At 43.5% G+C, this 14,818-nt stretch overlaps 1 protein-coding gene across 3 annotated transcripts in view; it reads right to left on the reverse strand.

Annotated features, from left to right (window-relative positions):
* Positions 1-1,802: 1,802 nt before the first annotated feature.
* The window catches only part of LOC109878441 (girdin-like), a 33,140-nt gene continuing 20,124 nt past the window's right edge, over positions 1,803-14,818 (reverse strand). The window contains exons 22-29 of one of the 3 annotated variants that reach the window (XM_031831720.1): positions 14,545-14,688; positions 14,075-14,261; positions 13,190-13,335; positions 8,925-9,017; positions 8,518-8,750; positions 4,805-5,050; positions 4,411-4,476; positions 1,803-3,980 (exon numbers count right to left, since the gene is read on the reverse strand). In XM_031831720.1, the coding sequence (XP_031687580.1) occupies positions 2,797-3,980; positions 4,411-4,476; positions 4,805-5,050; positions 8,518-8,750; positions 8,925-9,017; positions 13,190-13,335; positions 14,075-14,261; positions 14,545-14,688 (2,299 nt within the window). In that variant the 3' untranslated portion in view covers positions 1,803-2,796. Of the gene's footprint in view, positions 3,981-4,410; positions 4,477-4,804; positions 5,051-7,497; positions 7,582-8,517; positions 8,751-8,924; positions 9,018-13,189; positions 13,336-14,074; positions 14,262-14,544; positions 14,689-14,818 lie in introns of all 3 variants that reach the window. The other 2 variants (XM_031831725.1, XM_031831735.1) reach the window with 2 other exon arrangements.

Raw genomic sequence — 14,818 nt, forward strand, 5'->3', positions numbered from 1 at the left:
GTGTCTCAGGTTCAGTCCAGCAGTGACGCTAGAGTGAAGGATCGTATTGATTCCACACTGAGAGACTCCAACCAACCTGAGGTCCATGTGGCTGATGTCTCAACCGAGAGAAGTAGACTAGTCATCACTATTTCTATGTTTTCAATAGAGAGTTGCAATGCTTCGGTCCATGACGTTGATGCAATTGCTACCAGCCTGGAGCACTCTGCTGAGAAAATGTCTACCTCTACCGCTGATGGCCACTTCGTTTCATCCACTGCTGTTGCTAATCAGAAGAAAACAAGGAGTGAATTCATCTCATCTCTACGGAGACTGTTCACAAGAAAGAACAGGAAGCCTGTCAGTAATACTTATATAGTGTTTTGTATGTTATCATTTATTAACTATTGTTATACTAATATCCAGTGTTAATGGTTGTCTTTAAAATATTTTTCTCTGTTGTCTACTTGTCTGTTTTAAAGGCTAAAGTGGCTTCCAAGAAGGAGCACATTCACTTGGTTGACCACCTCAATGCTGAAGTCACCCACTGAGGACACTCACTCACACAGAATGATGCTTCTGTTTCTCCTCAACACCACCTACACCCCTGCCCCTCTCCCCCACACCAAACCCTACCAGGGTTGGGATGAGTTCCAGATCAATTCAGTCAAATCAAGAAGTAAACTGGAATTCCAATTCCAATTGTTTCTCATAGGAGGCAATAAGGTCAATTTGAATTGTTATTGGAATTTCAGTTAACTTACTGAATTGACTGAATTGAAAATGAATTGACCCCAACCCTGATCCCCAAGCCTCCACCCCATCCATTTCTACCTTCAGTAAATTTTGTAGAATTTAATTTGAATGTGTTTTGTATCTTCATTGAAACCACAATGCATCTCTAATGAGGGTCACTCATGTTACACATCTAGATTTATCATCAAATGTCGTAGAATTCAACAACAAATGCAGTGGTTTAGCAGTTCAACTTCAGTACTTGTCAATGAGTCACTGCACTGTGACCTTCAGAAACATGTAACATTGTGGAATAACTGAACACGTTTGCTGACATTCTGTTACAATGTAACTACACTTAACAAAAATATTAACGCAACATGTAAAGTGTTGGTCCCATGTTTCATGAGCTGAAATAAAATCCCATAAGTGTTCCATATGCACAAAAAGGTTATCTCTCTCAAATGTTGTGTTTACATACCTATTAGTGAGCATTTCTCCTTTGCCAAGATAATCCATCCACCTGCCAGGTGTGGCATATCAAGAAGCTGATTAAACATTATGATCATTACACAGGTGCATCTTGTACTGGGGAAAATAAGAGGCCACTTTAAAATGAGCAGTTTTGTCACACAACACAATGCCACAGATGTCGGAAGTTTTGAGGGAGCGTGCAATTGGCATGCTGAGAGAATTCAATGTTCATTTCTTCACCATAAGCTCTTTCCAATGTTGTTTTAGCGAATTTGGAAGACCACGCCAGGGGCTGAGGAGTATTTCTGTCTGTTATAAAGCCCGTTTGTAGGGAAAAACTCTTTCTGATTGGCGGGGCCTAGCTCCCCAGGTGGATGGGCCTATACCATTCAAGGCCCTCCCATGGCTGCACCCCTGCCCAGTGATGTGAAATCCATGGATTAGGACCTAATGAATTTTTTTCAATTTTCTGATTTCCTTATGTGAACTGCACCTCAGTAAAATCTTTCAAATTGTTGCATGTTGCGTTTATATTTTTGTCTGCACATTTTCTTGAGAATTACCTGCATTCTCACTCATAACTTCTAGAATCAGAAATCAAAACAGACTCAACATAATATATTAAAGGAATGAAAAGGGCTTTATTCAACTGTGGCTCCTGAAGTCCCTGCACACATTTACAAGGTTTCATCTTCACTGAGGACAATCTCAGTATTGGATTTTTGCAGAGACAATGAAGCAGAGACAATGAAAAGCAAACAAAAAAACAAGCTGAACAAACCAAACAAAAACACAGTCCCCACATGACACATGACATGACACTGATATAACACATGACATGACACTGATATGACACATGACATGACACTGATATAACACATGACATGACACTGATATGACACATGACATGACACATGACATGACACTGATATGACACATGTCATGACACTGACATGACACATGACATGACACACAACCGAAGAACCAAATTGGTGCGTTTTTCCTAATCAGATTATTACTGATTGTGTTTGTTGTTATAAGTTCACTGTAATGTCCAGCGTGGTAATAAACCAACAAGGTAATGTAATGTACATGTTGTCTACTAGTCTGTATGTACTATCAACACTCTGGACAGAGAACTATGGTTTTTCGGTTGAAGGGTTTATGTATATAACTAGATCTACCGAATGGGAACAACAAAAAGTATATATGAATAGGGAGTTTAAGCATTTGTAGATTGACGCGGCCTATAAACACAAATAAAAACACAAATATCAACACAGGCTTATAAATACTAATAAAAACATAGACTGTATAATACTGAAAACTTTTGTCAAACAACAAAGGAATATTGTCGATGTGAAAACAACAACTTGAAAACAACAACTTATTCCCTAAAATAACATTTTATTTACATCTTCATTTGGACTAAATATAAAAATCTGTACATTAGAGAAACAAGTATAGAGAAACAAGTCTCTTTTAAACAATGTTGGTACTACATTGGTAATGATTAGTACTACGTTGGTAATGGTTGCTACTACGTTGGTACTGACATTCACAACTACCTGTTTCTACATGCAACTACAAACTACCTGTCATCGGCAATCAGCACTGAGTGATTTCTACAGTATTACTCTCACAGTCTTCTTGTCCTCCATTTTGGCTCTGTACATTGTCCATGTGTCCCAGTGCCGTGCCGTTAGTGGACTCCTGCCTCAGGAGCGGACAACTGATGTTACGCTCCAGATCTGGGTTCAGACAGAGGAAAGTCTGGTTCTTATCGTTATTATTGCTGCTGCTACTAGTAGTGGTGGTGACTACCGACTCGCTAAAGATAGTGTCTGAGAAGACAGAGTCTAGGTTGAACGGGGTGCCACCGAAGAGGGATTCCTGGCAGGTGGATTTGGGTCGATCGGTGGCTATCGCTGGGTCTCTGGGGGGTTTGCTTGGTGGTGGTGGGTGATTATCAGTGTCTCGTTCTTCTGGATTGTTCTGCTTGTTCTGATTCTGATTAACCTGATTCGGGCTCCCATCAGATTCCATGATAGGTAAGGGATCTACTTTCGCCATCACCCTAGAGTCACTGTTGACACTGGATCGTCGCGAAGAACCCTCGGCTGTTGAGATGACGCTACTGGCCCGGGGTAGAGAGGCAGGAGACCATGGCCCTCTCAGACGCGCCTCCTTCCCCAACGGGGTGGAGAAACAGTTGAGACACCCAGACACCGAGGAAGATTTACCCTGGACGTAGAGCACCGTGATCGGGGACATGGCTGAGGCTCGGGTGGTGGTGGTCTCCGGAGCTTTGTTCAGACCTAATCCAGATCGAGATAATACGGCAACCTGCCCCTGAGCTGTTTTGGGGACATTCCCTTCGGAAGGGCGATGGGGGGCTCTGCTGCCGCTGGCGCACCTCCTGAGGACACTCCTTCTGGGCCAGGGGTCCTGGGTGCTACCCACCTCCCTCCCCCTACAGGGAACTGAACCCTGGGTGTTTGCTATGGCAATAGGTGAGGAGTTCTTTACTCCTACCCTCTCTCTGTGTTTGTTGCTGCTGGTGTGTGTTAAGGAAGTGGATCGCTGCTGTGTGTGTGTGGTCGGCGAGGGGTTCTGCCGTGTATGTCGGGGGGTGGAGGTATCGCTAGGCGGAAGGCAGGAGGAAGAGGAGCGGCGGGATGACAGAGGCAGCTGGACCGGGCTACTGCCGTTGGACCAGGGTTCGTTGTCTAGGCTGAGGCTGAACTCTCCACTGCTCTGGCTCTGGGCACGGCTCGGCACACCATTCAGACCTGGGGGAACCGCAGATGGAGAGAACTTCGCTATAGGTTACACCAAAATAGCAGGCTACATTCTTGATTACAACTGTCTGGAAAATGTATGCATTTCCACAATGTATTATAAACACATTTTATGTCAAATAAACATAGCATAGGCAACAATACAAGCTAGTAAATGCATGTATCATTATTTCTGCCTATAGAGGGCAGTATTATCAAGCTGTTCAGAATAATGCCTACTTGAGAGATTAACTTGAAAAAAGCCCATGTTAACAGATATTGATTTATTCTTCATTTTAACTCGTACATCTGTGCACATGGTCTGCATCCCAAATGGCACCCTATTCTCTTTATAGGGCTCTGGTCAAAAGTAGTGCACTGTGTATTGAATAGGGTGCCATTTGGGAACCCTCAAATAATGAGTTAGCGGGATGTTGCTTACCGTGGTTTTGTAGTTCATCCCCGTCGTCAAAGTCAGTCGCCACAGCACTGTCATTACAATCCTTGTCTGTGCAACACAAAATGGCAGGGGACAGAAAATGAGACGACACGGTATGGGTATGACAACACTGTATCCAGGAGCGAGGAGGTGTTGCGGTCAAACTGGTCAGGTTAAAAGCAAGAGAAGCATATGGGAAGTGGTAGTGTTCATTCAAACAAATGGAATTGCAGCTGTATGAAGCAACACATCCCTATATAGACGTTGTAGCTCAAACCCCTTAGCAAATGTACCCTTGTAGCATGATTCTTAAAACGACAGCAAAAGGTGTTCATAGCAGATAGCTGATGAAGATGTCAAATGGAAGGACGTAATATGGATGGTGGAATCACTCTACCTGTCAAACATCGCTCATTGCCATCAGTGGCAGCGGCAGCAGCAGTGGTGGTGGGATAAAACAAAGGAGTGGTGGTGGGCTGGTGTTGATGGTTGATGATGGACAAGATGGAGTCGCTCATGGATGAGGTCATAGACTCCTTCCTGGATCTGTCATTCTTGACCTCTGACCCCTCTAGCTGCTCAGGGTCCTCAGACAGGGTTGAGGGGTACACCAAGTCATTCAGTTTGTCCAGGTCATTCAGGGCTGGGGGTGGAGGTGGAGAGAGATGACTTGAGTTGCCTCTGGTTAATGGGGAAGTCCTATATTCTCTTTCCCTTCCTGTCTTTCATTCAAAGGAGAGAAGATTCTACACGCTTCACTTGAAAAGAATGACGTTTATCAATAACTACGGTTTGAGCCTCCCAACCTCCGTCAGAGTCTTCCTGCCTTCCAGCAATGTGGTCCTGAGAAACTAAAACATTATGCAGTACCAGTGTTCTGCAATGTAGCATTCCCCTGACCTCTTGGGTAACTCTACAGAACTGCATGGAGAACAGAAGAGTGAAAATATCTATGGTGGCGGATGCTTATTATCATGACGTTGCCCTCTTTGGGTACAGCAAGCCCCATCCCCCTCTCCCTGTCTCCTACACCCAGGCTGCTGTGGTCAGAGAGAGGTCGTAAATTCCTGGAGGAGATTATCTCCTCATGGCCACAGTATAGAAACAGAGTGAATTTTCATAGAGAACAAAGGAATTTATTCCACCTCACAGAACTGGAGAACCGAACAACATTTATGTTCTGGAGAAGGTATAAAAGATCGGTGAAGAATCCAGCTACGAACTGGTCCATTTGGTACAATTTTGTGAAACTCATGGGAGTCAATATGGCTACATTACCATAACACTGTTTATATAATAGCCTCAGATATGAGGCTTACATCTAATTGTTGTATAAAATGAATAAGTGAGGATGGAACTGTTTGTGGACTGTTTAATGAAGGAAACTCCAATTTCCTAAAAAGTTTCAGTAAGTCCTTGGCACGCCCCCAGGAGCACAGACAGGACCAGGCGTCATGAGACAGCCCTAGGGGTACAGACAGGACCAGGCGTCATGAGAACACCCCCAGGGGCACAGACAGGACCGGGGGTCATGAGAACACCCCAGGGGCACAGACAGGACCTGGCGTCATGAGAACACCCCCAGGGGCACAGACAGGACCGGGCGTCATGAGAACACCCCCAGGGGCACAGACAGGACCGGGCGTCATGAGAACACCCCCAGGGGCACAGACAGGACCGGGCGTCATGAGAACACCCCCAGGGGCACAGACAGGACCGGGCGTCATGAGAACACCCCCAGGGGCACAGACAGGACCGGGCGTCATGAGACAGCCCTTTTCCATGTTCCCAATAAAACCCCACCTGGGTTTTCTATCACCAGACCATGTTTCTCTCCATTACAAGAGGATAAAGGTTGCAGACCAGCTTACCTCGATAACGAGAGGGCCAAGGTTTGAGAAACTCTTAGACTATTGATACCAGAATAAGAATAAGAACAAGTCTTTGATATTAATTACTAGTCTGCAGCTAGGAATTTGGTATCATTGAACGTGAAGACCGACAACTGCCGAAACATCTATTCTATAACGACATTAGCGAATGTTACTCTGAACTACCCATTCTAACCATGACAGAGAGGGCGGACAAACTCTCCAACAGAAACAAACTTTTCAACAGAGACCCCGACGACACACTGAGAGTAAATATATATATATTGATTGCAGTTGTTCCCGAATGAGTGAGCGTTCACGTGCAAAGGATTAGCATTTCAAAGGATTAGCATTTCAATTGTTATAATTATCAACTGTGTGTTGTCTTATCTCAGTCGACCCCCACTTCCCTTTTGTACACCAAGCCGCGATGCCGGTTTATCCCACTAGGGAAACTCCGTTATCATTTCCTTGTAACTATCTACTGTTTGTTTATGCATTTCTGTGAATTACTTAGTTAGTAAATACATTATTTTAAGACAATTGATGTATGGATGACACAGTGAAGACTGGGTTCGTGCAGATAACCAACAATTTACAATGTTTTGAATGAGACTAACGTGAGGTAAAGAAGAATTCATTAATCTGAAGACTATTGATCAGATATGAAAATATCTGAAAAGCTGTATTAGGAGAATTATAACTTTGTAATCTGAATATTTTCCTTGGTGCCCCGACTTCCTGATTAGTTGATCACCAAATGCTAATTACAGAGAATCTTTGATAAAAATTAAAAGTCTTCATTTAATGATAGTAAAGACCCGACATTATGCTAACAGCGAGAAAGAGTAGGTATGGGTATCAAAATTGCAATATATAGCAATATTATGGCTGAACTCAATCATAGGAAGGATGCCAAGCTGCACACGTCGAAGAACTCTACACGTAATTCTAAGAGTATTGTCTCTGAGGATTTCTGCTGCATTCATTAAAACAATGGTAGACTAAAGAATAAGGTAAAGCATAGCTCACTAGCCAGGGTCCCAGATCTGTTTGTGCTGTCTTGCCAACTTCGTATGGAATTGTCAATCCTAAGAAGTTGGCAAGACAGCACAAACAGATCTGGGACCCAGGCTAATAGTTCGCTAATGATGAAAAAATAGGCAGGTTGCAGCCAAGATGAGGTAGTCACGAGACATCGACCCATCATGTTTCTTACACATGGAACGACGAAAGAGGGACTTGACTTTGTCCTTATCCTTCAGTCTGTTCCTCATAAGGGGAAAGATTTTCAGGGTGGACACTTTACAGTGTGGGACAACAAGGGACAGGGGAGGGAGAAACAGGGGAGGATGAAGGGAGGGGAACGGAGAGAACACGTTAACATACACAAAACAGACATGGGGATAGACAGAAATAGGCACAATGTTGCCTTATTTTGGCCTTATTGATCCACATAAAGAAACATGCAGAAATATACATAGTGCAACACCAGGTAACAAGTGTTTCTGCATGCACTGTCTGTCATAGAAACCCACGTATACTACACAGCCCTCAAACTACACTCTGGCCCTCCAAGCCAGTTCCACTGCATTTTTTAATTGTTCCCCTCTAATCAGGGACTGATTTAGACCTGGGACACCAGGTGTGTGAAATTAATTATTATGTAGGACCGAAAACCAGCAGGCTCCGGACCTCGTAGGGTCAGAAGTGAGTTATCCTGCTATACAGGGTAGATACAGACAGAGCCGCCCTACATCTTACCACTTCAGAAGTCAAGTGTGTATGATGATTTCCTACCTAGGAGACTCCTATACAATGGCACAGCAACAGATCATTCCAACAGATCATTTTTATTCCTTCTCATAGATCTCTGTGTCTGTGTAAAGAGCCTGGGAGGCGGTTCTATCTTGATACAAATAGGAAGAGTCTGTCTTGTAAAGATGTAGCAATTGAGTGACTTCTGTCTCCCTGTCCATTCGGTGGTGGCTGGGGGAGGTTCCCTGCAGTAACTGGCTCTGCCCATATCTTTCTGTTCTATCCCTGATGGCCGTGGCTGCAGGGTCGGCCGTGGTGGGGGAAGGGGCCTAGCTGTCGCTCTCTCTTCTTGGCCTATAGCTCGTAGCAGGGTGGGTGGGCCTGCGGTGATGGCGGAGCGTGATTGGACAGCCCGTTTCTGCCTGGCCTATCAGGGCTCTCAGACGGGACCAATGGGAGGGGATAAGGAGGTCATACTCACTGCTGCTCCTCCTGGGGGAGGTGGTGGACCCACCCGAGCCGTCTGAACCCACGAAGGAGCCATTGTCCTGGCAACAGGAAGCAGAGGGGGAGGTGGGCGGGAGGGCCTCGAAGGAGCCAGAGCGTGTGGGGGTGAGGGAGCGATGGTGGTCAGAAGAGGAGGCGGGGCCACAACGCTCGCGGCTCCTCGGCTTCATCAGCTTCCTCATCTTCAGGGCAATCCAGTTCCCACGCCTCGGGAAATATAATAGATACGTTAAAATCGATATAGAATAGGATAAACTTTATTATCCCTGATGGGAAAACTGTCTTAAAAATAAACAGGTAAAACTAACTAATACTGTATCCAAACTAGTGAATTTTGTCACTGTCAAAGTGAATTGATTTCCTCTCCAAACGGCACTGTACCTCCGTGGGGGTGAGGGGTCATAGAACTTGTACTGGTCCATGATCTTCTCCTCCAACTTCTCCTTCTGTCTCCTCAGCTCATTCAGCTTGTCTCTGAGAGAGGAGAGAAAAACACAGTGTTTCACACAGAGAGGTAACATCAACAGAAGAGGTGGCGCTGCTGCAAAGATGGCTGGTGTGTTTACGTCTCAGAATAAACTCTGATTGAACTGTCTCAACCGTCACACTGTCGCACCTGGCACCTTCAACTTCTTTGGGATAGGGGGCAGCATTTTCACTTTTGGATGAATAGCATGCCCAGAGTAAACTGCCTCCTACTCAGTCCCAGATGCTAAAATATGCATATTATTAGTAATATTGGAAAGAAAACACTCTGAGGTTTCTAAAACTGTTTGGATGATGTCTGTGAGTATAACAGAACTCATATGGCAGGCAAAAACCTGAGAAAAAAATCCAAACAGGAAGTGGGAAATCTGAGGTTTGTAGTTTTTTAAAACTCAGCCCCTATCGAAATCACAGTGGGATATGGGTCATTTTGCACTTCCTAATGCTTCCACTAGATGTCAACCGTCTTTAGAATGTTGTTTCAGGCTTCTACTGTGAAGGGGGGCCAGATGAGAGCTCTCTGAGTTAGTGGTCTGGCAGCAGCCTCGTTCTCAGTCACGCGCATTTCACATGAGAGGTAGCTATCATTCAATTGCTTTTCTACAGACAATGGAATTCTACAGTTGGAACATTATTGAACATTTATGATAAAAACATCTTAAAGATTGATTCTATACTTATTTTGACAAGTTTCTACGACCTGTAATATAACTTTTTGAACTTTTCGTCCGACGTTCGGCTGGACCTGAACACGCGAATGGATTTGTTACCAAACGCCCTAACAAAATAAGCTATTTGGACATAAATGATGGACTTCAAACATTTATTGTCGAACTGGGATTCCTGGGAGTGCATTCATCAAAGGTAAGTGAATATTTATAATGCTAATTCTGACTAATGTTGACTGTGCAACATGGCGGATATTTCTTTTGGCTGTTTTGGGCTCTGAGCGCCGTACTCAGATGATGCTTTTTCTGCAAAGTAAAAAAAAAATCTGACACAGCGGATGCATTAAGGAGAAGTATATCTATATTTCCATGTATAACACATGTATTTTCATCAACATTTATAATGAGTATTTCTGTAAATTGATGTGGCTCTCTGCAAAATCACTGCATGTTTTGGAACTACTGAACATAATACGCCAATGTAAAATTAGATTTTTGGATATATACAGTGCCATGCGAAAGTACTGTATATATCCAAAAATCTCATTTTACATTGGCGTATTATGTTCAGTAGTTCCAAAACATGCAGTGATTTTGAACTTTGCGACCTTTTGCCACATTTCAGGCTTCAAACATAAAGATATAAAACTGTATTTTTTTGTGAAGAATCAACAACAAGTGGGACACAATCATGAAGTGGAACGACATTTATTGGATATTTCAAACTTTTTTAACAAATCAAAAACTGAAAAATTGGGCGTGCAAAATTATTCAGCCCCTTTACTTTCAGTGCAGCAAACTCTCTCCAGAAGTTCAGTGAGGATCTCTGAATGATCCAATGTTGACCTAAATGACTAATGATGATAAATACAATCCACCTGTGTGTAATCAAGTCTCCGTATAAATGCACCTGCACTGTGATAGTCTCAGAGGTCCGTTAAAAGCGCAGAGAGCATCATGAAGAACAAGGAACACACCAGGCAAGTCCGAGATACTGTTGTGAAGAAGTTTAAAGCCGGATTTGGATACAAAAAGATTTCCCAAGCTTTAAACATCCCAAGGAGCACTGTGCAAGCGATAATATTGAAATGGAAGGAGTATCAGACCACTGCAAATCTACCAAGACCTGGCCGTCCCTCTAAACTTTCAGCTCATACAAGGAGAAGACTGATCAGAGATGCAGCCAAGAGGCCCATGATCACTCTGGATGAACTGCAGAGATCTACAGCTGAGGTGGGAGACTCTGTCCATAGGACAACAATCAGTCGTGTATTGCAAAAATCTGGCCTTTATGGAAGAGTGGCAAGAAGAAAGACATTTCTTAAAGATATCCATAAAAAGTGTCGTTTAAAGTTTGCCACAAGCCACCTGGGAGACACACCAAACATGTGGAAGAAGGTGCTCTGGTCAGATGAAACCAAAATGGAACTTTTTGGCAACAATGCAAAACGTTATGTTTGGCGTAAAAGCAACACAGCTCATCACCCTGAACACACCATCCCCACTGTCAAACACGGTGGTGGCAGCATCATGGTTTGGGCCTGCTTTTCTTCAGCAGGGACAGGGAAGATGGTTAAAATTGATGGGAAGATGGATGGAGCCAAATACAGGACCATTCTGGAAGAAAACCTGATGGAGTCTGCAAAAGACCTGAGACTGGGACGGAGATTTGTCTTCCAACAAGACAATGATCCAAAACATAAAGCAAAATCTACAATGGAATGGTTCAAAAATAAACATGTCCAGGTGTTAGAATGGCCAAGTCAAAGTCCAGACCTGAATCCAATCGAGAATCTGTGGAAAGAACTGAAAACTGCTGTTCACAAATGCTCTCCATCCAACCTCGCTGAGCTCGAGCTGTTTTGCAAGGAGGAATGGGAAAACATTTCAGTCTCTCGATGTGCAAAACTGATAGAGACATACCCCAAGCGACTTACAGCTGTAATCGCAGCAAAAGGTGGCGCTACAAAGTATTAACTTAAGGGGGCTGAATAATTTTGCACGCCCAATATTTAAGTTTTTGATTTGTTAAAAAAGTTTGAAATATCCAATAAATGTCGTTCCACTTCATGATTGTGTCCCACTTGTTGTTGATTCTTCACAAAAAAATACAGTTTTATATCTTTATGTTTGAAGCCTGAAATGTGGCAAAAAGTCGCAAAGTTCAAGGGGGCCGAATACTTTCGCAAGGCACTGTATATATGAACTTTACTGAACAAAACATACATGTATTGTGTAACATGAAGTCATATGAGTGTCATCTGATGAAGATCATCAAAGTTTAGTGATTCATTTTATCTCTATTTGTTCTTTTTGTGACTCCTATCTTTGGCTGGAAAAATGGCTGGGTTTTTCTGTGACTTGGTGGTGACCTAGAAGAAAAAGTACCGCACACCTATTTAGGCGAGGTGCTGGCTAGCAGAGTAGAAAACTTGAAAATGAAAGAGAGTCGCACACTCTAGAAGCTCAGATGCAAAAATGTAATTACCAACGTTTCGACAGCCAAGCTGTCTTCATCAGGTGGTGACCTAACATAATCGTTTGTGGAGCTTTCGCTGTAAAGCATTTTTTAAATCAGACACTGTGGCTGGATTAACGAGAATGTTATCTTTAAAACGGTGCCTAATACTTGTATGTTTGGGAAATTTGATATGTGAGATTTCTGTTGATTTGTATTTGGCACCCTGCAATTCCATTGGCTGTTGGCAAGAGGTTCCCAGACAGGTTAAACACCATCAAACCCCAAGGTCGTATTTATTAGGCACCAACGGAAGAAAATAGACTGAAACAGTGAGGGACTACATGTACTCGTCCAATAAGGAACTCTCATTTCCATTTCCCGTTGCAAAGCGTTTTCCGTTGTATGCCGCAATGAATACGACCCAGTTGAAAAGAATATGAATGTTATATTTCCATACATATTACACATAGCTTAGTATGCCCCATATGTCCAGAAGATTAACTCAAAATGGGGGAGATTTATTCCATATTGGCCAACATTGACACTAGCAGAGAGAGAGGATTTTTTTTTAGGTCAGTCAACCTTTTTTCTAAACTGGCACTACAGATGGCAGACGACATCAATAATCCATGCTCTGTCAAACTCAGAGGCCCAGTGGTTTTGGTGCTCTAAATATGATGGGATGCACTGTGTTTTTGGTGCAACGGTGCTCTATAGCTGAATCAATGCCTTTTGTTTTGTGCTGCTCTGGAATGCCTTGTGTCCTATGTGAAGCCCATTGTTTTAGCATAATGTGAATACATTCCATAAGTCGATCATTATGAGAAGAACTATACTGTGGCTGTAGCTACTATTGTACAAACTCTGCTCTTATATACTGTAGATATACTGTACAGTGTCTGCTGCGGGTGGTGGAACATCTATTACATTTGGTTCAATTAACTTCTAATTCAGACCATTAACTGCAAGTTAGAATGCAAGGGGTTAAAGCTCTACGACTCGGCCTTCAGCCAGATAGACGGGTCCCTTACATGTGCTGTCTCTGTTCTACGTGGAACAGGTCCTTGCTCTCCATCGTCTGTTCTAGCAGGGTGCGGTTCTGCAGCATCAGGGTCTGGATCTGGTCCAGCAGGTGCCGGTTCTCCTCCTCCAGGTTCCCCTTCAACTGACTCAGCAGCTAGACACAAGAGCACATAGTATATGTCAATGACTTCTTTAATGATAGCATTACTACAACACATCAATCTGGCACAAAACTGCTTTGAGAGCAAATGTGAATATCCTCACATAGCCTCTTCGTATAGTGCTTGGGGAATACAGAATCTAATTACTTTTCCAGCAATGCTGTAACGACCCTGGGTTAATAAGGGGGGAGAATCGACTTCGTCACATGAGCATGCTTCTGTGGCACAGTCGATGGCGCACTGGGCGTCGGGTCAGAAGGTGGAGGGTTCGAGCCGCATTCCCTGACTGTTTCATTACAATACGATCAACAAAACCTTCATTACAACTGTACAGAATATTGGAATTTTTATCAAGTTTTGATTGATTAAAATGGATGCTTTTAGGTAAATATATTTTGAATTATAACTTAAATGAACCTGGATGGTGAAGGTATTATTAGAAACTGGGTGGTTCGAGCCCTGAATTTTGATTGGCTGACAGCCGTGTTATATCAGACCTCATACCACGGGTATGACAAAATGTTTATTTTTACTGGTCGAATTACGTTTGTAACCAGTTTATAATAGCAATAAGGCACCTCGGGATTTGTGGTATATGGCCAATATACCACGGCTAAGGGCTGTATCCAGGCACTCCGCGTTGCGTCGTGCATAAGAACAGCACTTAACCGTGGTATATTCGTCATTTACCACACCCCCTCGAGCATTGTTGCTTAAATATATCCTTCATACCTCACACTGGTTGGTGAGCTTGGTGTTGGTGATGTCTAGCTGTTGGTACTGCTCTCTGAGCTTGTTGAAGTCGGACTCGAGCTTGGTCTGCTCCAGCTTGGTGCTGTTCAGCAGGGTCTTCATGTTCTTATGGTGTGCCTGGAGCTCCTCCTGATCCTTCAACAGCTGACGGTATGTCTGGTTCAGCCTGGGGGCACATAGAAATATACATAGAAGAAACACTCTGACAAAGTAAGGCGAAAACATATTGTTAAGAACAACAGTTAGACAAGCAAAGTTCTCTGAATGTCAGCAAGTTATACAAGCAATTTCTCTGAATTCTATGTAAAAACTATCAGCCTGAAACTATCTTTATTGTGAGCTTATGTGTGTAGTGAGCTATGCTGTGTGTAGTGGGAGTCTTTGTCATCTTTAGGAGATGCTGTGTGTGTGTGTGTGTGTGTGTATGTTATGCTATGTGCGCCCCTCACCAGTCCTTCTCATCCCGGAGCTGTCGACACTCTGAGGCGGTGGTCCTGTGCTGCTCCTTCTCCACAGACATCTTGTCCTGCTCCTCTCTCAGAGCCTTCTCCAGACCCTCTAGTTTGGCCTTCTGCTGCAGCAGGGTTTTGTACCTACAGCAACACACCATCGTGGTTATTTAGAGAGCTTTCCTCTCGGTTGCTGTTTTCGTGGTTTTTGCATGGATGGGAAATGAGTGTCACAGCCATTGATGAGTGTCTTTGATAAAATATGAATGGGTAG

The sequence above is a fragment of the Oncorhynchus kisutch genome, linkage group LG1, assembly GCF_002021735.2.
Source record: "Oncorhynchus kisutch isolate 150728-3 linkage group LG1, Okis_V2, whole genome shotgun sequence".
Lineage (NCBI taxonomy): Eukaryota > Metazoa > Chordata > Actinopteri > Salmoniformes > Salmonidae > Oncorhynchus > Oncorhynchus kisutch.